The 27,294-nt window shown below is 44.2% G+C and overlaps 1 protein-coding gene across 2 annotated transcripts in view; it reads left to right on the forward strand.

Moving 5' to 3' along the window:
* YPEL2 (yippee like 2) overlaps positions 1 to 27,294 on the forward strand; it is a 65,188-nt gene that overhangs the window by 7,822 nt on the left and 30,072 nt on the right. For both annotated transcript variants that reach the window (XM_019431066.2, XM_053892941.1), the window contains exon 2: positions 14,297 to 14,610. In XM_019431066.2, the coding sequence (XP_019286611.1) occupies positions 14,494 to 14,610 (117 nt within the window). In that variant the 5' untranslated portion in view covers positions 14,297 to 14,493. The remainder of the gene's footprint in view (positions 1 to 14,296; positions 14,611 to 27,294) is intronic.

The following is a 27,294-nucleotide window of genomic DNA, read 5'->3' on the forward strand; positions in this document are numbered from 1 at the left end:
TGTGTCAATAAGGTACCGAGAGTTTGAAGATACAAAAAGAAGTATAGGCATTTTGGAGATGGGGCTGTGAAGAATGATGAGGATTTAAACATGCAGAAACACTCCAGGGGGAACAGTGTGTGCAAAGGCACAGAGGTGTGAACATTAAGAGGTAATGTATGGGGAATGTTCAGTAGGCACATGAGATGTTGGAAAGAGAACATTGGGATTTTGCTTGGGCTACTATTGTTACAGTTTAGAGTAAGTTCATGGAAATGGACTGTGGCTTCCATTCACAGAAGAACTCTGTGAACCGTGGTTAGTTGATACAGATAATAGGCATTCTCCAAAAATGGGACTATCCCTAGAGAATCTCAAACCTGGGTGCCATAAGGATTTCTAGGCCAACCAAAGGCCTACAAAATCAGAATTTTCAGGATAGGGAATCTAATAAAAGCAAGCAAATTATAACCCTCCCCCTCCCCTCAATTTCCCATTTTTGTAATGGAGCCCAGCCCCACACACATTTCTGAGGTCTGGAAATCACGGAGGTAGTAGATATCCCTAGCAGAAACCAACTACTAAGCATCTATGACCTTTAGCCTCCTTTCCCTTACTGTATTTTTACCACTTCCTTTTCTTTTGTTCGTATGGCTCCTGTGTGTGTCCTCCATTATATTTGCCTCCTGTTTATCTCTTCTTTTACCACTTTGGTCCTTTGTGTGTGGGGAGGTCCCTCCCTAAGTTGATCCACCACCAAGTGGACCATAGGTAGAAATGAATTCTCTTTCAGTATTTGCTGTATTAAAGGTATAAACATATGTATTATGTATAAATGCAAATTAAATGGGGCTTTCGGTTATTTTGACTTACATGATTCTTTGTTTCCTTAGGATTTGAGGAAAAAAGTATCCCTATATAACTGCAGCGTTAAAGCTAAAAATCCATGAGCAGGAAGATTTGATAGGAACTGAAAACTAGCTATTGTGTCTGATCTGTTGTCCTATCTTCTGGTTGAGGTTATTCCCTTCCCTCATTTGTTTTCTTGTATTTCTGTAATTAAAAGTTGAAGCAGTGAACCAACCCTGAGAGTCTGAAGATGTTTTAAGAGAACTTGACATTTTTGTTTGCATTATAACTAGTTGATTTAGACTCTCCCTCTGGAAGATGTTCTGCTTGTGGCTCTAATGAGCTCAAGGGCCAAGGATACCCATCTTTGGACTCTTCTCTGACTTGTCAGGATTAAAACATCCTTGGGTGGGGGTTGTCCCAGGATTCAAATCTTGGTTCTGGTACTATTTATTTATTTATTTAATATTTATTTATTTATTTAATTTATTTTTAAAATTTACATCCAGGTTAGTTAGCATATAGCGCAACAATGATTTCAAGAGTAGATTCCTTACTGCCCCTTACCAATTTAGCCCATCCCCTCTCCCACAACCCCTCCAGTAACCCTCTGTTTGTTCTCTGTATTTAAGAGCCTCTTATGTTTTGTCCCCCCTCCCTGTTTTTATATTATTTTTGCTTCTCTTCCCTTATGTTCATCTCTTTTGTATCTTCAAGTCCTCATATGAGTGAAGTCATATGATATTTGTCTTTCTCTAATTTTGCTTAGCATAGTACCCTCTAGTTCCATCCACGTAGTTACAAATGGGAATATTTCATTCTTTTTGATTGCTGAGTAATACTCCATTGTATATATATACACCACATTTTCTTTATCCATTAATCCATCAATGGACATTTGGGCTCTTTCCATACTTTGGCTATTGCTGATAGTGCTGCTATAAACATGGGGGTGCATGTGTCCCTTTGAAACAGCATACCTATATCCCTTGGATGAATACCTAGTAGTGCAATTGCTGGATCGTAGGGTAGTTCTATTTTTAATTTTTTGAGGAACCTCCATACTGTTTTCCAGAGTGGCTGTACCAGTTTTCATTCCCACCAGCAGTGCAAAAGGAATCCTCTCTCTGCATCCTCTCCAACATCTGTTGTTGCCTGAGTGGTTAATGTTAGCCATTCTGATAGGTGCGAGATGGTATCTCATTGTGGTTTTGATTTGTATTTCCCTGATGATGAGTGATGTGGAGCATTTTTTCATGTGTTGGTTGGCTATCTGGATGTCTTCTTTGGAGAAGTGTCTATTCATGTCTTTTGCCCATTTCTTCGCTGAATATTTGTTTTTTGGGTGTTGAGTTTGATAAGTTCTTTATAGATTTTGTATACTAACCCTTTAAATGATGTGTCGTTTGCAAATATCTTTTTCCATTCCTTCTGTTGCCTTTTAGTTTTGATGATTGTTTCCTTCACTGTGCAGAAGCTTTTTATTCTGATGAGGTCCCAGTAGTTCATTTTTTCTTTAGTTTCCCTTGCCTCCGGAGACGTGTTAAATAAGAAGTTGCTGAGGCTGAGGGCAGAGAGGTTTTTGCCTGCTTTCTCCTCGAGGATTTTGATGGCTTCCTGTCTTATATTTAGGTCTTTCATCCATTTTGAGTTTATTTTTGTGTATGGTGTAAGGAAGTGGTCCAGCTTCATTTTCCTGCATGTCACTGTCCAGTTTTCCCAGCACCACTTGCTGAAGAGACTATCTGTATTCCATTGGATAATTCTTTCCTGCTTTATCAAAGATTAGTTGGCCATACATTTGTGGGTCCATTTCTGGGTTCTCTATTCTGTTCCATTGATCTGAGTATCTGTTTTTGTGCCAAGGTTCTGGTACTTTCTAGTAGAGTGACCTTGGGCAAATTGTTTAACTTCTTGAGCTTTTTCCTCATCTTTTAAACAAGGGTAATCATAATAATGCCTGCCTCCCTGGGTTGTTAGGATTAATTGAGATAATGCATATCAAATACTTGGCCCTTCATAGGCTCAAAATAGGAAATTAATAAACTATAGAGTCCTGGAGTCTTACTGATAGTTGTGCATGGCCTCAGATGACTTATCCTTACCTCCTCCCCTCACTTCCCACATTTTCAACCAACCTTTCTGAGCTCTTCCAGCAAGCCAGGCTTTGGGCTGGGTATGAAGGATGATTAACCAGATGTGCTCTTTGGCCAGGAATGGCTCACAATCTAGTGGGAAGACTGATCCATAAACAACTAGCTTTGTGGAGGATGTTTCTTAAATTATATGAAAAAACTGCACTGGCAACGTGCATGGTGCCCCTTGATAGGCTAGACCTGAAAGGAAAAGAAGCTGTAATTCTTACTAAAACCTATCTGCCAGTCCCATAACAGGAGAGATCCAGAAATTTGCACTAGAATCAGTTTCTCTCTCCCACCCTACTGTCTCTTTTCTTCTTCAATAGATGGCAATATGAGATGACAGTTTAATAATTCCTAGGACAAAATACATCCATCTTCGAGCTGGTGATGGTTGGGACTTTAGACACACAGGCATCTTTTTGAAAATGCTTCTGCCCTTTTTTTTTCTCTTGAGTTTGAAGTTCAATTTCCAAATTCCAATTGTGGAAAGGCGGGGAGCCCAGCCACAGATGTCAGAGTCTAGAGTTTTGGATTTATTTGAATTGGGAGATTAAAGTGAGGAAGCCAAAGGCATGCTGAGAGCTGAACAACAGAATTGTATTGGCAGATTTGAGATGGATGGTTTATAACTAATTGGGGCCCCAGCTGTGCCCTGGGGAGTAGCAGTTAAAGAGAAATCAAGGTCATACAGTGCCTGGGATCCAAAGACATTCATTTATTCAGTAAATAATATTTGATCTTTGAGAGTGTGAGCTACAGATGAAAATCAAATAATCACCTCAGTAAAAGTACAACTGTAGCTGTGAAGAGTGCTGGGAGGAGGAATCTGTGTAGTAGGGGTTGGTGGAGACAAGGGGGAGGGTTCCCTGGCGAAGTAACTTTTAAAGATGGGCCACATCTCTTATCCTACTTTCCAAAATGTTTTCTTGATAGATCTTCTAAATAACTGTTTTACATTGTAGTTCAAGTGTAGCCCTGTCATGGGGGCAAAGCAATGGACATGATCCCTCTCTGGATCCCAGATCATGAGAAAAATGTATTGGTTTTGTTTTAACCAGGATTATCTTCTCTGAGCATGGCCAAATACCAAATGAAGGACTGATGCTGAGGGTGGCAATCTCTGGGAGCTGAAGGAAAAGGGCAGATGTGGCCCTCTTTTGTGCATGGACTAGAGGCAGGGTGGAGGGACCGCTTTCCTTGCTGGCCTGAACCAAATCTGATGCTTAATTTTTCTCAGACTCAGACTGCCCTGGGGCTTTTGTGGGGACCACTCTGGGAGAAATAACTTCCTGGGTTGGAAGTCTGAGGGTTTCTCCAGGGGTCAGAAGTCAATGCCAGTGTGGGGAGGGTCCCTTGGGAAGCTACCCAGGGTGGTGCACAGATGGTGTGAATGGCCAGGGGAGGCAGAATGGGGAACACTTCTGCCATCAGACAGAAGCTGGGTAAAACCATCAGAGGGTCTGTCTTGTTGTGTGTTGCATTGGAGATATGGCTCCATGGGACTGAGTATCATGTGCCATCTGCCAGTCCATGTGGGTTGATGTCACAAGAGTTTGCTGGCTTTTTAACTTTGTGGAGCATTAATGGTATTTGAGTCCCATGTAATGGCCAGAATTAGATATTTTAAATGCACTGGATAGTGTTTTAAATAAGATTAAAAATATCAGCTTTACAGGGAAGCACAGTTTCACTGATGGTCACTCATTTTACTCAGTTAATTACCATCTATCAAGTCCCTCTGGAAAAAAGAATAAAAGACTCTCTGATGTGCCTGAGAGTAGGAGTCCTAGGGAAACCAAGGGACAGTAAAGACTGGGCTTGTGACTGTAGGAAGTTCCCAGTCTGGAAGACACACAGTGTGATAGAGTACCATTCAGGAGACAAGTCTTTTGCATGCTGGGAAAAGGGGGCCACCACCAATGCTTAGGGTCTTATCTGGGTATTAAGGGATGAGTAGGCATCTTCCAGACATCGAATACAGGTTAAGGCTTTTCAGGAGTCTAAAACAACTTGGGAAAAGGTAGTGCACAAGCTTAGTCTTCTGGGGAAACAGGTTTGGAGGAGGTGGGAAGGTGATGGTGAAGATAAGGGGAATCAGCCCAGTTTCTTGGTGCCACCTGAGGGGTTGGACCTCATCCTATAGGCTGCTAGGAAACCACTAGAGGTTTTGAAACATGAGAGAGATGTGATCAGATTGTGTTGTATAAATAGAATTCTAGAATGTGCTGGAGAGGTAAGAGCTGAGTCAGGGAGACCAGTTTAGGATGCTGTCACGTGAGTTCAGGGTGAGAGAGGGTAGGGCTCACACAGTGCTGCTGGCTGTAGCTGTGAAGATGGCTATGGGAGGCTGGTTTGCAGAGCCAGAGCCAATTGTCTAGGGGACTGATAGAGTATGACATAGAAGCAAGAGAGAATAAAGGGTCTTTCCTGCTTCGGTATATGGGCCTTCAGGAGAAGGGAGCAGAATTAGGGTAAAGGTGGTAGGAGCCAGGAGAAGGGGAAAGATGGTGCTGGCTTTGGATGCATTTAATTTGAAGTGTCTTCCTAGAACAAGTTAGAGGCATCCTATAGAAAGGGACCCAGGCTTCATGACCAGAAGGCAGAGGTTTAGAAGACTTGGATATGGATGAGAATGTCTATGGGGAGCAAGCAGTCAGGGACATGGTAGAAGCACCTCCAAGGAGGAGGAGGAAGGAAGAAGAGCAGCCAGGGAGATTGAGGCTCAGTGAGAGAGAAGAGCCAGGAGAGGCATGATAGGCCATAAGGGGAGAGTTTAAGGAAAAAGTAGCCCACAAGAGAACTAACTGAATGCAACACCAGGGCCAAATAGTGTTAGCATTAAAAAATATTAGTGTTTGGACTTGGCATGTTGGAGGCGCTGCCCATGTTTTTGTTACTCAAAAGCCTGGTTGTGATAAATGATATTCATGGATCTTTGCCAGAAAGCTCTGTAACTCTTCCATTCCTCTGGAGAGTCTACATCACTGGATCCAGCCAGACCATCAGAAAGCCATGCTCTTGGGCTGCCCTGATTTGACCCCCATGTAGAATCCCTTTTACTGAATTGCCCTTTGGTGTTTGTTTTGCTGTGCATTTTCATGGAGGGACCTCTAAGAAATAGTCTTGCAAGAGTTTCATAGTGGGAACTATTGCTTTTTGCTGAGGATCTTGTCCACTGTGTTCACTGCTCATCATCTCTACAACCCACAGGAGAAAGCTCTCAGAAAATAGCCTGAACAACCAAAATGCTTTTATTTTGTAGGAAATGTCAACCTTATAAGTACTGATATTTTTCTTCTGCCTTGCTTACTCGGGAGCTCAAAGCCAAATTTGCAATTGAAATTTAGTAAATATTTAGCAACGTTAACAGCATGCATTTCTCTGTCTTAACTCTCCTTGTGTTCTTATATTCCTCCTACCCTAATTTTTTTTTAATTTAAAAAAAATTTTTAATGTTTATTTAGTTTTGAGAGACAGAGACGGAGCACGAGCCAGGGAGGAGCAGAGAGAGAGGGAGACACAGAATCCGAAGCAGGCTCCAGGCTCTGAGCTATCAGCACAGAGCCCAATGTGGGGCTTGAACTTGCGAACCATGAGATCATGACCTGAGCTGAGGTCAGACGCTTAACCCACTGAGCCACCCAGGTGCCCCAGTAATTTCTTAATCTATGTTAAAAGTATATGCTTTTGTAAGTTACCTTTAATCCTTTTTGGAGATGTGAGTTGTGTAAGAAAAAGAAGGAAGCCATTGATGAACATTAGCCAAGTGTCCTTGGTAATGAATCTTCAGACAGATTGTTTGGGCTTTTTATATTATTATCTGAATTGTAGAAACAAGTAATATCTGATCTCTTCATAGCTAGTAACAGCTACCTCTATCTAGTGTCTAGTGAATTACATGCAAGTTTCAGGATGTTCAAGGGGAACTACCTTTTTCCTATGCAGATGTTCTAACAGATGTAAGCCTCATGTGGCGACCTCCCCAGGTAGATAGAGTGCTGAACTAAGGGCCTTGTGGTAATACAATGCTTCGCTAACAGATGTTGCAAAGACACCATCCAACAGCCATTTCTGAGTGGACTCTGCACGACTGGTATGTTCTGTGACCTCGCTGAAATCAAGGTCTTAGCAGAATAAAGGATGGTGGATGGATTCTGTGCTCTGGGGCAGGATTCATCTGGCAGAGACATCATTACAATATGGAATCAGGACTTTAAGAGACAAAGGAATCCTAGAGATCATGTAGGATTACAAGGACAGATAATCCTTGTGAAATCAAGCCTCAGCCCTATGTCCAGGGTAGAGATGAATGGTTAACTTTGTTTATGAGAGTGGTTCTGGGTGCCTGGGTGACTCAGTCCGTTAAGCGTCTGACTCTTGATTTCAGCTCACGTCATGATCTACCGGTTTGTGAGATTCAGCCCCACTTTGGACTCTGCACTGGCAGTGTGGAGCCTGCTTGGGATTCTCTCCCTCCCTCTCTCTTCTGTGTCTCTCCCCACCTCTCCCCTGCTCTCTCTCTCTCCCAAAATAAAAAAGTAAACTTTCAAATTCCAAAAAAAAGGAAAGAAAGAAAGAAAAAAAAGAAATAAAGAATGGTTCCTTGAAGATCCAAGCTGGCTTTTATTATCATCTGAATGAATTTGAAGTGCTGCCTGGGTCCAGTTCTACACAGTGGGTAACTAGGAATGATGACATTGATTTTCCTGTGTGCCTTGCTCATCAGCTCCATGGTAGTTGTAATAGGGGTATTTCAGTAAAGTTTTCACTAGTGGCCCCATTGTGGGGTTAGTTGAATCAGGGTGGGCTACAGAGGTAACTTTTCCACAGCACTAAGTGATAGAATGGTCTGTTTGGAATGATATAGCAATAATGTTAGATCCCCAGCTAAGCCACAAAAATCTACTTAAAGCAGTGTACCTTTAAGTGGATTAATTTAGGCCCTAACCCTGTAACCACTTTGAGTCAATGTGGGAGATAGGAACACTGCCCATTTGGGTCTTGTGAATAGAAACAGTTCCCGTGCTTTTTCTCCCTTGCTGGTAAGGATGATTACAGCTAATTAGGGTTATCGAATGCTAACTCATCCAGGTGCTATGCTTGAATGCTTCACTTGCAATATCTCATTTGATTCTTTTGTCTCCTCCACAAGGTAGGTGCTGTAGTTCTTCCCTTTCAGGCAACTTGCCCAGTGGTGATGCAGCTGGTGAGAAAACCCGAGACTAGACCCAACCAAGTCTGTTGCCCTCTAGATCCTGTAATCCCTCACCAGTGGACTAACACCACCAGCCACTTCTCTTATTTGATGATCCAGGAAAACTGGGTCTCTCTACTCCCGGGTCTGGGTTCAGGACCTTCCTCCTGGGATAGAGGCCTTCCACAGCCATTATCTCTTTTTCCTCCCTCCCAGTTCCAGAAATGGCTCACCTGGTCCTTTTCCACTGCCACCTCTATTAAGGGTTTCTCTCTCAATATATGTGTAATTTAACCTAGCCCCCACAAAGGCAAAGAATGGAGTTGGATGCCAATGACAGGCCTTTGATTAATGCCCAGGACTTAGAACATCTTCTGTAGCCAAGGACCATAGTTCTGAGCATCTCAGCACAGGATCTAAGTGGGGGCTGTCAGAGGAGAGTAGTATTTCATGGGCCCTGGGGACCCAGAGTATCTTTGCCTCCTACCTCATTACTTTGAGGGGGAAAGGAGGGACCTCAATCATGTCTGCTATCCACACAGGGGTGGGTGGTCTAGTCAGCAGTCCAATGGGAAGCGGAGGGAGTTCAGTTCAATAATGGCTGCTACTGGGGCGCCTGGGTGGCTCAGTCGGTTAAGCGTCCGACTTCGGCTCAGGTCACGATCTCGCGGTCCCTGAGTTCGAGCCCCGCGTCGGGCTCTGGGCTGATGGCTCAGAGCCTGGAGCCTGCTTCCGATTCTGTGTCTCCCTCTCTCTCTGCCCCTCCCCCGTTCATGCTCTGTCTCTCTCTGTCTCAAAAATAAATAAAAAACATGAAAAAAAATTAAAAAAAAATAATGGCTGCTACTCTGTGCTCTCTGCTGCTGAGTCCAGGGAGCACAAAAATGTGGTCCTTGTCCTTGGAACTTACCTCTGATGGAGGATACAGAGGTAGAAAAGGATAATTTTGGTTCCTTAAGACGGAGGTGAGCACAGAGGAAGAACCAATAAGCCCCATGTTGGGGGTGGCACTTGAGTGGAGTCTTTTTTTTTTTTTTTTTTTTTTTTAAGAGCATGAGCAGGGGAGGGAGGGTGCAGAGAGGGAGGGAGGGAGGGAGGGAGAGAGAGAGAGAGAGAGAGAGAGAGAGAGAGAGAGAGAGAATCCCAAGCAGGCTCCACACCCAGTGGGAACCCCAACACAGGGCTCAATCCCAAGACCCTGGGATCACAATCTGAGTCAAAATCAAGAGTTGGATGCTCAACTGACTAAGCCACCCAGGAGCCCCTTAGCTGAATCTTAATGGACAAGTTAAAGGGCCTAGTAAGAAGAGGTGGGAAGAATGTGTCAGGCTGAGGGAATGGCATCAACAAAACTGTGGAAGGGTGAAATGCAAGTATGGTGTATTAGAGGGAACTAAGAGTTTGATAGCCAAATCTGAGCACTTAGGAGAGTCCCTGACACATGGTAGACCCTTAAATGTTAGTTTAAAAAATGGGAGTATAGAGTATGAGGTGTGGTAGAGATGAATCTGAAGCAGTTTGTGGGTGTCAATGGTAGATGGTTATCAGTGGTAGTACACACTAGGAATTTATTGTGTACTTACAGGTGCACAAGCTGAGTATTAGTTAATCTTCACAGAGTCTTATGAAGCTGATATTATTATTCCTGTTTTCTAATGAGGATGGTAGCATGGTTCAGAGAGGTTAAGTAAATTTCCCCAAGGTCACACAGCCTGTAAAGGTTAAAACAGATTTAAAAACCCTGAGTATGGTTCTAGAACCCATCTTAACTACTGCTCTGTGTTGCTTTTCTTTTTCTTTTTTTTTTTTTTAACTTTTAAAAATTTTTATAAAATGTTTATTTTTGAGAGTGTGAGCAGGGGAGGGGCAGAAAGAGAGAGAGAGGGACAGAAGGTATGAAGCAGGTTCTGCACTGACAGCAGAGTGCCCAATGTGGGGCTTGAACCCACAAATGCACGAACCATGAGATCATGACCTGAGCCAAAGTTAGACACTGGATGCTTAACCAACTGAGCCATCCAGGCACCCCCTCTATTGCCTTTCTGAAGGCCTTGGGAGTGACAAAACGGTCAAATCTGCTTTTTAAATAGGTAACAATGGCTGCAATACAGAGGATGGATTTGAAAGGGAAAAGAGGCTCAGGGGCCTGCTAGGGCTGTATAAATCAGAGATGTGTTCTTGGCAGTCCTTTAGGGCGTGTAGGAGCATGGCCACTGAAGAACCCACCTCTTCGAAGGACCTCAGTAGCAATTAGGGAAGCACTTCTGTGGCTCCTCCAGTGTCATCCATCACCTCCTTGTTGCCTTGAAAAGTCTAGGTTTGGAGAAATGTCACCCCAAAAGTGCCATCTCCTGTGCTGCCCAAGGACAAGTGAGAGGGTCCTAATGGAAGTGGCGATATAATCCTCAAGCCTCTTTTTTCTTTCTTTCTTTCTTTCTTTCTTTCTTTCTTTCTTTCTTTCTTTCTTTCTTTGTAGCAGCATCTTTTTCTAATTGACCACTAAAAATAATAGCTATAATTTGGTATAATTGTATGCCAACACTGTGTTCTGACATGTCATTTGCTGCTCATGACCCTGTGTATGTTGGTATTTGAGTTGGGGAAGCTGAGGGTCCAGTGGTTGAATAAATTGCTAAAGGTCATTGAGCTAGAGAGGAGAAGGAATGGTTTGTGATTCCACAGCCCACTTCTTTTCCAGGCAGTCTTTGCCTACCCTCCACCAAAGTACCCCACAAAAACAACAGACTGGTGCTGTCCTGTGGCTGGAGGTGTTACTTCCCCTAGTGAGTTCCACCTTCTCAGTTTGTGTGGTCCCTTGTCTCCCACCTCATTCATCGAGTTCTTTCATGGCTTCCCTGGAGAATTTGTCCCTTCTGCCTCTCCATCCTGGGGACATTCAGAAATTTTTCTTCTGAGTTCCAGCCGCGGTTGTGGCTCCTGGTGGAAAAGGCCTGTCAGGTGGGACAGCCAGGTTTGCTGTGTGCTCCCTGTGCATTTGGCTCTCAAAGTGCAGTATCTGGGGTCTTTGTTTTTAATCATAATAGTTCACATCTTTTCTTTCCATGCTGATCAGCAGGAGCCAGCTGGGGCTGGTAGCAAATCTTCCTTTAATTTCCATTGTGATGGATTATTGCTTCACTTAAAATGGTGTTTAATTTGTACATGTGCCCTGAGGCTTTTAAATATCGAGCTCATTTGATTATTGTTGGAAATCAATTTGGACTCCAGTATGTTCAACGAGTTGGACTCGTGAAACCCCATGGAGCTTATGGCCCCATTACAGGTACCAAAGTCCAACAATCAAAATGTGGTGAGTTCTGCAGCCTCATACCCTAGTTTCTTCCCTTAAAGAAAAAAAAAAAAATCCATCTATTTTACCTTCCTTCCTAAGAATTGACTCAAAGACACAGCTTTTAAAATTTTCACTTAAGAGGGAAGAAGACAGTAATAGATGATTACTTTTTGGACCTAGCTGTCATCCTTTTTTTTTTTTTTTTTTCTGTGACAGCCTACTGTTTCTCTTTTTAGACACAAGGACCCTCTCTTGATTCTGCTTCAGCTTGCTTTCTACTTACCCCCTCTCATTACTTCCAGCTTGCCCTGTAGTGCTTGGACAAGATGCATATTTCAGCAAGCCACTTTTTCTTTCCTTGCTTTTCCTTTAGATGCCTGTGAATTCCTATGAAAAGAGGGAGAGGAGCAGAATGAACAGCAAAGTCTCATGCCTGCTGTTTAGGCTCCCCAGGGTTTCTCTAGTACCAAGCAGCCTGAGATATTGCTTATGGGGTCAATTTTTCTTTTGTCTTTTTAAGTTCAGAACTATGGTATGCAGTGAATGTGTGTGCATGGGTATGTGTTTGTATGTGACATGTTCACATTGAGTACAGACTATAAATGGTTATTCCTCAGAAGGAGCTTTGAACAAGTTTTGGAATTCAGATTTGAAGCTGAGCATAACCAGAAACCCCTGTGTACAAACTTTTTTTTTTTTCCTTCCCCTCTCGTTTCCTACAGAAGAGAAGTGAGAGAAGAAATAATTCTACTCTGGGGAAATGCATAATTTAGAAGCTGTCTGCATGTATAAGAAAACAGACTCTGTGGCTGCTCTATAAACCCAGACTGGCAGCCAGGGCTCGTTGTTTCCTTTTCTTCCTTCAGTGTTTGTATAAGACTGATGGGACCCACGCTCCTAGTGCTCCCCACTGGGCAGCTAAGGCTGTGGACTTCAGAAGCTGGCCTGGGGCAAGCCTTGAGCTCATTTCCCTGCTTGCCTTTCCTATTTTCTACCCTGACCTACCACCCCTTTCTTTCCTGGAGATAACTGCCCTTCCTGCGAGTGAAACAGAGATATTGGAAAGTTCAAGGGTATTTCAGGAAACCTAGGCAGGGTACTTGTCTCTTTCTACCACCCTGTAACACCTCAACACCCAACACCATTGGTCTACCATGGGTTTTTGTTTTGACCAGACTCACCTTACCTGCTATCAAAAGATGTCCATGGTGAGAAGGAGGGGCTCTGGGTCCAAGGGGTCATGTATCTTCCTTCCTCATCTCCTCTTATGGCCAGGCCTAACTCTGAGGTAAAGCTAGGGAAACTAATTCTCACTTCCAAATTCTTCCAGGTATTTCTGTACTGTTCAGTTTACCCTGATTTCACATCTTTAAAAATAGTGGTGGGGAGACCAAGCAGGGAAAACACTATACCTGGGCCCCTGTAAGTCTGAATCCCTTCAGTAGTTGGACACCTCATGTGTAATTGGTCATCCTGAATGTGGAGCCACTGTTGTCCTTCAGCCTAATGCTGGCCCATGCTGTTGGCCATTCAGGAAGATATACAGAGTCCTAGAGGTATAGTGAGGGTATAGTGGCTCTCAGTGACTGCTGTGGTGGGAAAGATATCAGGGAGGAGGGCAGCATCCCTTTGGAAGATTTGGTTAGTGAGGTTTAGGGGAAAAAGAGGACTATGATTTGCAACGTTCTCTAAACATCCAGATGGATCCCAGACACAACCCAGAAGATCTGATTTTATTTGTCTTCCTCCCCCGGCTCTCTAAATAATTTTATCTTCAAAGCATGATGCAGGCATTAATTAACACTGTGGCTCTCCTGGGAGGTAGGCAAGTGGGAACACCACCCCTGTTAGTGAAGCCCAAGGAATAGGCAGGCAGGTTCAGAAGCTTTAGGTGGGGGAGCCAGAGAAGCAGGGTATGTATTGAGGTTTTGCCCTCAGACCTTTACTTGGACATAGCCTGGAAGCCACCCACTTTCTCAGTGTCCTTGGTTCCTAGTAGAATAAAATTGCTGAGGCAATGGCGGAAGAGATGTTTGGCACTGTGGGATGACTAATGGGAACTTTGAGGGTTGAGGAGAGATTCTGGTAAAATTCACTGTCATTGTGAATTTTAGATGCAGGAGTCTGATTGTGCCATTTGTTTCATTCATTTCCTTGCTTGCTTTTCAAACAAACAAACAAACAAACAAACAAAGTACTAAGCATCTATTTCTGGGCAAGGTATGGCAAAAGAGCTTGCTAACCATAAGGGACCCTGCTGGTTGGGAACTTGATCCTTTGTATCCCATGCTTGATCCATAAAGCAAAGGGTGGGATGGAGCATGGTGGTTTCTGCTGGTAGTGGTTTCAAGTGTTGGAAGACTCCAGGTATCTGGAAATGGATGAGACATAAATCTGTGACTGTTGATGTAGTGACTTTGTAGAGGCTGAACTTTGCCTTTTCCTTTAGCCATATATCTTGGTTGGCTCAGAAGAGGAGGCCCTTAGGAGTCTTCTCCCTGGGGCTACAGGTGGCGCATCCTTAAGCCTGGCCTCTTATAGGGTCCCCTAAGAATGGTGATCATGCCCATTTCTGAATGTTGGTGGAGGGTAGGTGGGGTGGCTGTTGAGTACCCTGAGTTGATACTGAACCTCCAACTCTAGAAAAGCAGCGACACTGGGATCTCCAGTAGTTTCTTTCTCATTCATTGGGCATCTTGGCAATGATGACAAGAGACAGAGAAGGGGTCATTTTTTCCTATAAATGTTGCCCTCTCTCTTGGGTGGCAGTTGGACTCTACTTGCTTTGCACGAAGCCCTGTTCCATCAGTTAATGATATTCCCCTTATCTTGGCACTGCAGGCTGCTGAGAACCAGCCCTAGACCTCTGCTTGAGGGTCCTTCCTCTGAAGACATCACCAGTGTGTGGAGCGTGCCCCACACCCACCCCCTGCTAAACCACGGCCTTTACCTGTGTCTTCCGGTGTTTCCCGTGCGACCCATCCTGTGGGAGTGCCTCGTGGGCCACTCCAGAGTTCACTCCACGCTCCACGGCGCCAATGGTGAAGATGACAAGATCCAAGACTTTCCAGGCATATTTGCCTTCCTGCCACCGGACCTACAGCTGCATTCACTGCAGAGCCCACTTGGCCAATCATGATGAACTCATTTCCAAGGTACATGTTCCCTGCAGGCCTTGCTTGCCCACCCCGGGTGTGGGGGGCATTTCTGGCTCATAAGGTTGCACAGGTTTATAAACTCTCCCAAAGAGCCTGGGATATTTGTGGGGTTTTTTGTTTTGTTTTGTTTTTTGTTTTTACAGGTTCCCTTCCTGGCTGTCTCACTCAACTGAGAAATAACTCTGAGTTGGAGGGAGAGTGTACTAGTTTAGAATGTAATTTTGGAAATTAAATGTCATCCCTGTTGGTGGCTGGGGAAGTTGGTGGCTCACAGGCCAGAGGGGAGAGGGGCTGAAGAGTGATTGGAGCCTTTCGCTAGGCTGGCTTAACTCAGGTTGGCAGGTGAATGCCGTGTAGAGGGCTGCATGCCTGGAAAGTGAGCTCTAAGAAAGTTGGTAGGGGCAGGATATCTCAGAGGATATCTCACTTCTTAGCTGACATGAGAAAGGATATTGCCTGCTAAGCCCCCTGGGAAGGTTACAAGATGACTGAGTTACTAAAACGGGTGTCCTTTGGGGAGGATCAAAAGTGGCTTGGTAAAGAGCTGACCTTGTCCTGTGGGGATCTTTAGGGCTTCTACATGAGATAATATGGTGTGACACTTGATCAAAATTAGAAGAAATAATGGAACCTTATTTTCCTGGAAAAGCATTAGCAACTGCTTCCTAAAGTTGGGGCAAGGAGATTATTAATAAATCAATAAACATCCCAGTTGTTCAATCCAGGAACTGGCTCCTTCAGGCAACATTCTCAGGGTAGCTACCTCCCTCCTGGCCCTAAATTCCCATGAGAGGAGAAATGGGTTTTACTAGGCTGCACAAAAAGGATAAAGATCATGGGGACCTTTTCCCTCTAAAAACCATCCTTCCTCAGAACCGGGACTTTATGCCATTAAATAAAAAAACAAGCCAACCTGTAATCATACCCAGACTAAATTAAAAAAAAAAAAAAGTGCTCTTGATCTGTTTACAAGAACTTCTAGAAAAGGTGGCATCACTTTTCCCTGACTCTGGCTCGATAGCCCAGCCAGAGAGAAGGCTGGGAGATGAAGGGTCAGTAGTTCTAGAACAGTCCCGTCCAGCTGGCTAATTTGACAGGAAGTGAAGGAGTCTGTTTGAACAACCATGTGTGGTTGTGGGGCTTCTCAAATCAGGACTAAGAATGGAAGTCCTCCTTCTAGGCCTATTCCAAGATCTAGGGTTACTACAGAGTTTGAATCCTGGAGCCCTCAGAGTCTTGACCTCTGGCCCGCTTTTACTTCTCTAGGTTTCTGCTAATTACTTTCCTTTATGCCATTTATGTTCCAGCCAGCCTGTAGCTCCCTTCTCTGTCAATAGACTCGTCTTGTCTCAGATTCAGCTTGAATCTTTTGGGAACCCCTCAAGTCTGGAATTTTGGATGTGGGGAGGCTGTGTCAGTGAGGAAAGAGAGGATCAGTCCTCTTGGCTTTGGAAGGGGGCCTACAAGCTTGGAGGGAAAATGTGAGCTGTCCTATTTCTGGAAATCTCCAGGGAAAAATGGAAGTCAAGACATCCTTTTAATACCACGAGAAAGTGCTATGTATCATAAGAAATTGAGGTAACAATAAAATGTATTTTAGCACCTTCTGTGTATTAAAAACTGCGACTTGACACTTTGTAAATGTTATCTCACTTAACCCTCATAAGAAGACTTTAAGGTAGGCTATAGTAATCATTTTATGGATGGAGAAGTTGAGACTCATACAGGCTGTCCAAGAATGCAAATTGGAGGCTTAAAGGAGAGAGAGCAATTACTTTGAGTGTGTTCAAGAAGGATTTCTGGAAGGGGTGGTATTTGAGCTGGGTCTTGTGAGATGTACAGAAAGGAACGTGTGGAGATGGTAGTGGCCTTCCACACTGATGTTTGGAGCCTGGTATTCAGGGCCTTGGACAATCTGGCCTTTTGAGTTTGATTTCTTGCCAGTTCGTTGCTTTATTTTCCAACCACTTGGAACTAAGCAACATCCCTGAATATGCAGATGGGGGTATTTCAGTCCTCTGTGCCTCAGCCAACAGCATCCCTTCTTCCTCACCTCTTTCCTCTCTCCCAGGAACTTTTATACATTCTCCTTCATCTGGGACCATATCTACTAGTTTGGTGTCTCTGGGTTAGAACCTGACCCATGGCAAGAGCTCAGTAAATGAACAGATAAACAGATGGGTGGATCCTGAGCCTTAGGAGAAGACCAGTGATGAGCAAAAAATGTCTTTGTTGGCCTCATGTCCTCCTTCCTGCCCCTTCTGGGGCAGAAAGGCTCATTCACAAGTCCAGGCCAAAGTCAGCACAGGCTTCAGTTTCACTGGCCACAACCGGTGCACAGATGGGGTGCATTAGAGCTTGATGATTTAAAAAGTTGGGTTAAATGCCTGGCTGTGGGGAGAGGGTGAGGGAACTGTGGCTGGCACGGCACAAAGATTCCTTTATTTCATTCCGCAGCCACCCCCAGCATTAAATAATCTATAGATTCTTATGCAGGTCCACTTAACGGAAAGATCACTGCCCCAACCCCCTCCTTGGAAAATGGGCCTTTCTTTTCATTTTGTTTCTCTCTTCCATTTAAGAAAGTTCAGGGAGAGAATGTTTCTCCTGTTCTCCCCTCTTGACATAATCTCCTATGCGGTTTCAGAATCTGCCCAGTGGGAGTTAGGAGCTGGGAAGCAGATAACTGGAGCAGCAGTGTAATTAAATGATACTTTGTACTTGTAATAGAGCCTTTCATCTGGAAGCCTGACATTCCGTTGTTTGGTTTAAAAAAAAAAAAAAAAAAAGTGAGTCTGACTTCCTTATGGAGAAGTGAACACAAAGGTCCAGAGAACTAAAGCTCGGAGTATGCGGCTGGTAGAGAACTGGGAACAGAGTCAGGACTTTGGGCTCCCGTGGAAATGTGTAGTTGCAAAGTTTTGAACAATTAGGGTCTATACTGAGGTGGTGGAAAGAATCCTGCACCAGGCTTTCCACCGTCCTGGCTTGCTGTAAATCCCCAGAGGCCTCATTGCCTGGAATCAACTGTCCAACCTCTGAGTCTCAGTTTCTCACTAATAATTTTTTTTTTTTTTTACATCTATTTATTTTTGAGAGACAGAGACAGCATGAACAGGGGAGGGGCAGAGAAAGAGGGAGACACAGAATCCGAAGCAGGCTCCAGGCTCCGAGCTGTCAGCACAGAGCCTGATGCAGGGCTCTAACCCACGAACCGTGAGATCACGACCTGAGCCGAAGTCGGATGCTTAACCGACTGAGCCACCCAGGCGCCCCTCAGTTTCTCACTAATAAAAGGAGTGAAGTAATATTTGCTGTGTGTAATGCCCAGTAGCTAGCACTTCCTGTGTGCTTACTATGTGCCATCTCCATAACAGTCCTGGAAAGTAGATATAACCATATTTGAAGGTTCGGTGAGGAGGTTTACCTCATTGGGTTGTTACGAGGCTGGATGAGATCATGGGTGTGGGGGTGGTTGGCAGATCACAAAGCTCCTATGCAAATACATAGTGTAGTCCCTTTGCTTCTCTTGGTCCAAAGCGGGATTGGGGGTGATGGAGGGGATTGTTCTTGCCTGATACCAAGCAAATGTAGTCTAGCTAAGGTAGTTTCACTTTAGAACCTGGAGCCCAGGAGTTTGATTTAAGAGGAAAAGGCCATAGAAGAGGACGACAGTAAAGTTTGTGTGTGTCTGCACAAAGGTAACAGTATTGCTCTGTAGGATGGGGGTGGGGGTGCTCTTTGAATTGATGACAGAACTATCTAGGGAATGTGCTGAGGCATCCTACATTTTCTTAGGGGGTGTTGTGGTCTAAATGCTGGAGTGTTTGCATGCAGAGGTATTTTAAGTTGGCATGAGGAATTGCTCACATTGTTGTTTCTCACTTCACGGTGCAAGCCCCATTATAAAAATATACTGTGGTTATCAAATAATAATAGTTTCAGTTGGAACAGCTAGTTGCCCCAAGCGGGAACAATCGAATGCTCATTGCAGTGGAAACTAGCTATTATGGAAGCCTGGATCTTCACAAATTTTTTTCATGTAAATTTTCTGTCTGAGATCCTTCCTTTGTTTCTCTCCTGCCACCCTATCACCGTTTGATGGCATCGTGGAGCAGGATATTTGGGAATGGTGAGTTGGATTAACCTCTCACAAACTCACTTTGGGGATGATGGCTTCATTCCAAGACCCAGTTTGCTCTGGTCCTTGGAGGGAAGCTGTTGTAGGAGGCTGCAGAGTGGGTGTCCAGTGCAGGGGGAAGGTAGAAAGCTGTTTATTGCTATGTCCAATCTTCAGGTCAGATTATCTTCTGGTGGCAAATACAGAACTCCTAGAATTGCAGATCATCTAGCCCAGCCTCTCTTCATGAGGAAACAGGCTGTGGGCAACTTAGTGACTGGCCTGAGGTTCCACAGCCTCAGAACCACACATCTGTATTTCGTGCTCCCTCAGCTGTGCTCTGTGTGAAGAGCTCTGGCTCTTTTCAAGCCTCCTTGTGAGGCTGGGAGTTTTTAGGAGGCCAGTTCTTTTTGTTCCCTGTAGGGTTCCATTTGCCTTACAGCAGTAGCATTTTGGTTTTCCTTGCCTGCTTAGATGTAAGGTACAGCATTGCTTTGAGAAAAGTGGTGGGGAGGAGGGTGTTCTGAGGCCATGTATTGGTCTAGTGGCTACTGAGAGGCCCCCTCTGCCCGCCGTGGCTTCTGAACCTCTGCTTCTGAGCACTAGTGTTCAACACCAGTGATTCTCAAAAAGACTAGTACCCATAACACAGTGGCTTATAGGTAGTGGACATAGAGGGGTGCTGATGTGGAAGTCCAGAGATCTGTTCTATCCTTTCCATTCTACTCGTCAGGGATGTGTTTCTCTTCATTTACACCATCCACCAGCTTGTCTTTAATGTATAATAAATATCCTGGAAAGTTCGATGTTAAAAATAAATATAAGAATAGAATTTCTAAAAATCCACTCATTTCTTTTTCTCTAAGTGTCTTGAAAATGTTATAGTGAGGGGCACCTGGGTGGCTCAGTTGGTTAAGCATCCAACTTGGGCTCAGGTCATGATCTCGCGGTCCGTAAGTTCGAACCCCGTGTCAGGCTCTGTGCTGACAGCTCAGAGCCTGGAGCCTGTTTCAGATTCTGTGTCTCCCTCTCTCTCTGATCCTCCCTCATTCATGCTGTCTCTCCCTGTCTCAAAAATAAATAAACGTTAAAAAAAAAATTAAAAAAAAAAAAAAAGAAAATGTTATAGTGAGCTTTGGATTGTATTTAGTAGTGTTAATGACAGCTGTGTCACAGCAAGCAGTATAATTCATAAAGAATATATATAATACGATGTGGCTCTTGAAGATAATTCTGAGCTTTCCTAACTAGCAAAATATATGTTGAATTCCAATTTTATTAATTGAAAGGTTTTTGGTGTCCAATGGATATGTGACAACGATTCTTAAAAAACTGTAATGCAGTAAAATTAGTATTTCTATTCTAGCAGGAGGGGAAAACTAGATTATATGTAAACCTATAGATGTCTATAGCATAAAAAGTGAAATTTTTGTTTCTGAAATAACGTGACCTATGATTGTACCAGAGTTGCCGATGGGCTTTAAGAAAAAGGATGTCAGTAACAACCATGTTGGTAGGACCCATACCATAGTGGGTACCTTTGCTTCTTTTGCAGTGTTTGTTGGTTTCCTAAACAGCATTTCTGAGGTACAGCAAAGGCAGAAGTGATAAATTATGGAAGAGTTCCAACATAAACCAATAAGCCCCGTTTAAAAACACATTCAATCAATTTAGCTTTTGCAAAACCTTAAATCACTGACTTCTTTTTCCCAACTATCTGACCTTTGAAAGCCCTAATCTTCTGATGAAGTGATAGTTCTGGAGGAGTGCAAAAGGGCTGTCTGTTGATCACTTGGGAAGGGGTGACAGATCTTATACAGAAAACCTCCAGACAAAGGGATATGGTTAGATTACAGTGTTCCTTGGTGAAAAGAAACCATTCGAAGCATGTAAGGGATAGTATATTATGGTATCTTTTCTCCATTGGGACAGAGAATGAATCACTTCAGTGTAGGATAAGTCATAAATTATTGCTAGGATAAATTGTATAGCATGATTGTTCGAACATAGAACCACCTTCACTGGATCTCAGAGGCCACTGGGAGGTGGGGGTGGAGGGCAGTGGGGGCTGTGCCTGTACATGCAGTTTTGTCTCATGGGCACTGTTCTGTAATTGCACATGTACTAAATATGTACTCTGTGTAGCACTCTAGTAGATATTATAATATTACCCTCAAGGATTTTATCCTCAAGGAACTTGGACTCTAGCTGGGAGATAATAGGTTCATAAGTCATCCCTTCTTGAAATTTGTATTTCACCTTATGTTTATCTTAGGGTGCTTATCACAGTGTAGCAGCACATATCTCCATTAGCTTGTGAAATGCTTGAGGAGATAATTGTGATACCATCTTTGTTTCTCCAGCACTCTGCACAGCTCCTAAAGACTGGTAGATTTTCAGTGAATACATGAACAAATGATGATTATTATTCCAAAATAGAGACAGACATAAGAGGGTCTTAATTTGGAGCTCATGGACTGGCTTCAGGGAATCTCTGAACCTGTATGTTCAATTCTATGTGCATATCTGTTTTTCAAGAGAGGGTTCCGTAGCTTTCTGCAGGCTCTCAAAAGTTGTTGATCAAAAAAACCCAAAAAAGACACCATTAAAATCCATCTGTCTAGGAATTGAAGTTCTGGGAAGACTTGGTAGAAGAAGTGACATTGAGGTGTGCCTTGAAGCAAGAACCTGGACATGTGGAAATGGATGGGGAGGGACCAGTAAAAAGAGCAGCGTGAACAAAGAAGTGCAGGCAGGAAGCATGAGGGAGCAGCCATTCCTGTAGGTTAGATATTGAGGAGCTGTGTGAAAACAGGTCGAAGGAATTGAAGCCAGACTGTTGGGAGAATAGAAGTCCTGGCTTTATACTGCTGGCAATTGGGTGCCACTGAAACTTTTGAGCAAGTAGTGACACAGCCAGAAAGAGCTTTGCTTTGAGATGGCAAATGTCACAGTGTGGTAGGTGAACTACTAACGAAGAGACCAGAGATGGAGGAACCAGTGTGTGTGCATTGCAGTGATCTACAGGTGTTTGGGGCACATGGAAGTTATTCAGTGAAGTTTTGTTGAGCATTGCTTGGGAAAGAAATATAAGCATTCTAAGGTTTAAAATATTCTATCACTTGTAGTCATGAACAAGAGGAATTGAGTTTAGGAGGTCATACTCTGGATGGGAGACAGACCTGGCCCATAGTCATACCTGCTCCCTGTGAAAATTAATGATCTAGGCACGAGTAGAATTGCTCACCAGTTTATTGTAGAGGAGCTGCTAGCGACCAAGTCTGGTGAATCATCTGTGGATTTTTTTTTTTTTTTTTTTTTTTGCTACAGACTGCAGGCAGCTGGAGCATGAATCTGCTCAAATGTGATCCTTTCTATGTGGTTGCTTTAAATACCAAAAGGAAATGTTGACTTGAGCTATGAGGCGTACCCTGAAAATTAACTCTGTGGTTTGCAAATGCCTGTAAGGTTCCAATCATAAGATTGGTTTGTACATTAGTGTTTTGGCATTCAATAAGGAGGCTGATGATTGCAAGCTTGTGTACTTAAGATCCAAAGAAACTCTTTTCAACAGGGTGTCTTTCCTGAGAAACAAGAAGTAGGTACAGGACCCCTGCCCTGTGTTTTTATTTGAGCATTGGCACTCCCTCTGTCTCTGGAATAGTAAAGCTGCACCAATGCTGGTTTGGCTGTTTTGTTTTTTGGGGCCTGACCAGAATCCACCGTCATATGCTGATTGTTCAGTTCAATAATCTTTTTTGGATTTCAAACAACTTGCCAGGCTCTGGGCTGGGTGCTAGGGATAGAGAGATGAAGCCAACATGATTCCTGTACTTAGAGTGTTATCTTTGAGGTATTTGGGAGTGTAAGGCTCACTGTGGGGGGCAAAAGAGTGTTACAGATGAGGTTGTGTTGGTAACCTAAAAAAAAAAAAGAGGATGAAAAATCTACATTGTTGCTTTACTACTATTTATTGAACATCTACTGTGTGCTAGGGGGCCCTTTAGACATTTTCCTTATTACTCCATCACTTACTTTACCACCTCCCTTCAAGGTGGGAATTAAGCGACTTTTCTAAGGTCGTAGGTTACCAAGAAGCTGTGTGGGATACAGGTCTAGATAGGTCTATGCCTTCTTTACCATAGCTTGACAGTCATGACCTAAGTGGCTCCTTTTGGCATCAACTGTCTTCTGGTCTCTCATTGATATTGGTGGTAAATCCTACCCTGTATTCCCTCCTATCATTTGCCTTGTCTGAAAAGTCCTTCTTCCTTTCTCTCTATTCACTCTCTACCCATTTCTGAAGACTAGTTTAAGTATTTTCTAGGTTGTCTTGCTGGACTGTAGGAGTCCCTCCCTCCACCGAACGCCTATAGAAGTTCACTGTCTGGTTGTTCATTTGGTAGTTAATAATGACTGTCTTGTAATAATATGGTCTGTGTTATTGTGGTTATGGGCACTTTTTACATATAATTGTCTTGCTTCCTAATAAGATTCTAAATGACCTGGAGTCATAGACTCTCAGAACATTAGAGCTAGAGGGGCCTTTGAACCTAGATGTTCCCCTTCAGCTCCTCATTTTACAGATTAGGAAACCAACGACCAGAGAAACTGAGTGCCTCTTGACTTTGTACTTTGCCACCTCCTCTCTGCCATACCACCTACTGCCTTACATATAACTCGTGGTTGTAGATGCTGGAGGCAGGTCTAGGGGAGAGGGCTGATGGCTAAAACAGAAGCATCAAGGTGTATGATCTTGGGCAAGACTGTGCTCTGTAGCTTTCCTTTTTCTTCATCCATCCAAATGAGGTGTTAGATTAGACTGTCATTAAAGTGTTCCATCCCTCCCTTTTTCTGATTCTAGTACATCATTATCAGAAGATAATGCAAGGCAGCATAACTTAGTGGTTAACAATGCAATCTCTGAGCCAGACTACCTGGGTTCAAACCCTGACTTCTTTCTTCACTTAGTGGTTATGCAAGTTGAATAATCTCTCTGTGTCTTAATATCCTCATTGGGAGAATGGGATTACTGTTAATATTAGATACCTGTAAGGTTTTTGTGGAAACGAAGTGAGGTGATCAATATAAGGTACTTCTCAGAGTGCCTGACATAATAGTAAATGCTCCATAAAGGCTGATACTTGCTATCTATGAATACTCATTAAGCAAAACCAAAGTAGCAAACATTCCCAGATCCTGGCACCCCTAATAGTCCTGGTAAACAGTTCCTTCCTTTTGTCTGAGTCTCAGCTATTAGCCCTTTAGCTATACAATTACCAGTGGTCTTCTGAGACCTCTATAAACACTGAATCTCTTGCTCCTTATAATTCCAAAGGGACTAGCAGGTTTCTGGAGGTGATTAAATAACAGTGGCAGCCTCTGCTCTTGGACAGGCGGGGTTGGGCTTACCTGCAAACAGCTGTCAAGCCTCTCCAAAATTTAAATGGAAAATCTGCCCCTGCCCCCTTCCCATCTAAGCTGTCAGATGGCGAGTTTTCCTCTGACCCACACGTCAACCAGTTACAGAGACCTTAGACTACTGTGACAACAGCAACCCAGGCAACCTGGGTGTTGGAGCCATAGCTGAGAATTGCTAGTCAGTCTGGTTCACCCTGGGATGCTTCATTGGTGGGGGGTGGGGGGGGGGGAGGGAAGGGGGATGTGGAGCTATTTTCATTATCTTTAAAAAAACAAACCCCAAAAGAATCTCTGATACCTTTGTTTGCAAAGCACTCAGCCAGCTCCTGAAGGGAGGGTTTGACCCGGTGACCCAGAGCATTGTCTCTGAGGTCAGGGCTGCCTAACCCGGGGAGCTTTAGCTCTCTGCTTCCCTCCCCTCCCCTCCCCTCCCCTCCCTTGCTTATTGCTAGTGGCTGGAGTGTGACTCAGGGAAGGAGGGGGGAGGAGAGGAAGAGAGGAGGAGATGGCTCCACCAGCTGCTGCTAAAAACAACAACATCTAATCAGTCCATGAACTCCCTCCCCTCCCAGACCAGTGATGAGAGAGGCTGAGCAGGTGGCACTGGCTCTCCCCTCCCTTCTGCCTCCAACACCTTTGGGCCTTTGAAGGGACAACTTATATTGTCAGAAGGAAAATGATCTAACTTTGGGGGTCCAGGAAACTCCTTTTCCTCCCTGTTAGGGCTGGTCCCAACAACAGCATTTGCTTTAACTCTCCAACAGATACCGGAGGGGACAGAAAAGTTTTTCCTTGCCCAAACAAAAGATCCCAGAATGAAACCTCCTGCACTGAACCCTACCATTTGTTCCACATTTAGCGACTCCTCTCACATGTTAGATATTGGGAATATAGTGGCAAACAGATGTATGCTTTGCCCTCAGCCACCTTGTGCCCAGGACCCTTTGGTCACTGGAAAGCCCATTATCTGCAGAAGCAGCTGGTGGCAGTAGAAGGGATCCCCATTTGTACCTGGTACCCAGGGCTGTCTGGGGCAGCCAAGAAACCAACATTTCCATATTGCTTTCCATCCAATTTGCCTAATTTCCATGAGATGCCCAACTGTGCAGAACTTTTTTCTTCACCGTCCCTGTCCTCTGCTGCAATGTCAGCCTAGGCTCTCCCAGACTGGTAAAACTGCCAGCTAGGCTCTTGCAGCTCGAGGTGGCCGGAGAATTAGACCCACTGTTCTCTGATGTGGCTTTGGAGGAATGTCTGTTCTCAAGAACAGGCCTCTAACCATTGGGTGCTGGTTGCTTTGTTTACTTCTGAAAGCTGCACAATTTTACCCTCAGTCCCTCCCCTCTTGATGCAGAATGTTCTAAATGACAGGTAGGGCTCTGAGGAGCCCTTTAAAGACCTCTCTTCCCACCTCCCCCTCGCCCAGACAAATTCACCCAGGAAACCAAAGGAGAGGGGAAGTTGGAGAAACCAGACTTATTGGAGCTCCTTAAGTTCCAAGTCCCCATATTTCTTGATCCTGGCTTCAGCAGGAGAGAGAAAAAGCAAAGTGTATCTGTCGGGGAGGAAAGGTCCTCCCTGTCTGTCTCCTTCTGTGTAAAAACAACAGGCCAGTCTGCCCTGGGCACTGTGGGGGCAGGTACTGGGTAAACACACAGGGAAGGAAAGCCGATAAGATAAGGGCTGACAAATCTAGGTCACCAGGCTGCTGCCAGGCACCTGTATGACTGGTCACCTTGAAACTGACAGGGGGGAGGATGGACACAGACAGGCTGACCTCCCATTCCTTTGTTTATTTATTTAAAAAACATTTCCTAAGCACCATTATATGTTAGGCCATGTGCTAGGTGTTTCAGGCCCCTCCGTGTCTCTGTCAGGCAAAATCTCCTGAATCCCAGGCCTGTAACCAGTGCTAAAAAAAGAAATGACATCATGCAAAAGCCACTTGGTCCACTACCTTCCAGGGTGGGGGCAACCAGTCTCTTGGTAGAAGGGAGGGGCCTCTTTGGAGTCTTCATTCCCTCTTCCTGCAGCTAACTGGTTGGCAAAATTTTCTGCAAAGGCCAGATAGTAAATTTTTAGGTGCTGCTGGCCATATGGTCTCAGCCATCCAACTCTGCAGCCATAGAGAATACATAAACAAATGAGCATAGCCGTGTTCCAGTTAAATACTTCTGAAACAGGTAAGAAGCTCAGTTTGGCCCTTGCACATTTGCTGATTCCTAGGCTACAAGATGGGAACCAGTTGTGAAATGTATGTTGGAGAAATATGTTTATGTGATTTCAGGAGGAATCTAAAGCCAACACAGTGGTTACATTTGCTATAGATAGTGTAGGAGCTGACACACTGTGTTCATTGACTAGTTCCGTTTGACACTGTGTTGTCAACTGCATAGGCCAAACTTCAGCCCAGCCATCTAGCACCCATAGGTTCCCACCAAAGGTTACAAGCTGACCAAGCCAGACAGAGCACATATTTTCACGCAACGTCATCACTGTAATGGGAACACAATGTGGGGCCCTGCAGACAGAGTCAGTGGCGTCACTTTAAAGTCCTGAATGAAGGGTCAAGCCACCTCTGTTCTAGGCCTGGCTCTACCACTAACTCTTCAGCGTGGCATTGAGTAAGTCGCATAACCTCTCTGACCACTCAGCACATACTGAATATGAGGCACTGGGAAAACTGCAATGGACACATGAAAATGTTTGCCCTTAAGTAGCTCGTGATCTAGTGGGGAAGACCAACAGGTAAATTATTATAAGATGTAGTGAAATACAGGCTTTGGGGAGTGGTTATTCAGGATGCTTTAGGGGCAAAGAGCAGGATGAATTTTTTCTAAGTGAACAGGAAAAGTCGGTGGAGGGGGCAAGTCCATTCTGAGCAGAGGCAGAGAAATCCTCTAGAGGAGATCAAGCCTAAGGAATCACAGGAAGAGATGGAGAGGGTGAGAGAGGGAAGCAGGAGGTCAGGAGGTGTGGATTGCACAAGGCTCAGAAGGCCCAGCTAAGGAATTTAGATTCAGTTTTGTATGTGTAGGGAGCCATTGAAAGCACTTTTTAAGCAAGGGAATGATAGCATTTGATTGAGATTGGACTAGAATATTATAATATAGCCTAGTTCATAAAGTCAACTCCTCCAG

This window comes from Panthera pardus, unplaced genomic scaffold, assembly GCF_024362965.1.
Source record: "Panthera pardus isolate Hobbes unplaced genomic scaffold, ASM2436296v1 HiC_scaffold_3, whole genome shotgun sequence".
In the NCBI taxonomy this organism is placed as follows: domain Eukaryota; kingdom Metazoa; phylum Chordata; class Mammalia; order Carnivora; family Felidae; genus Panthera; species Panthera pardus.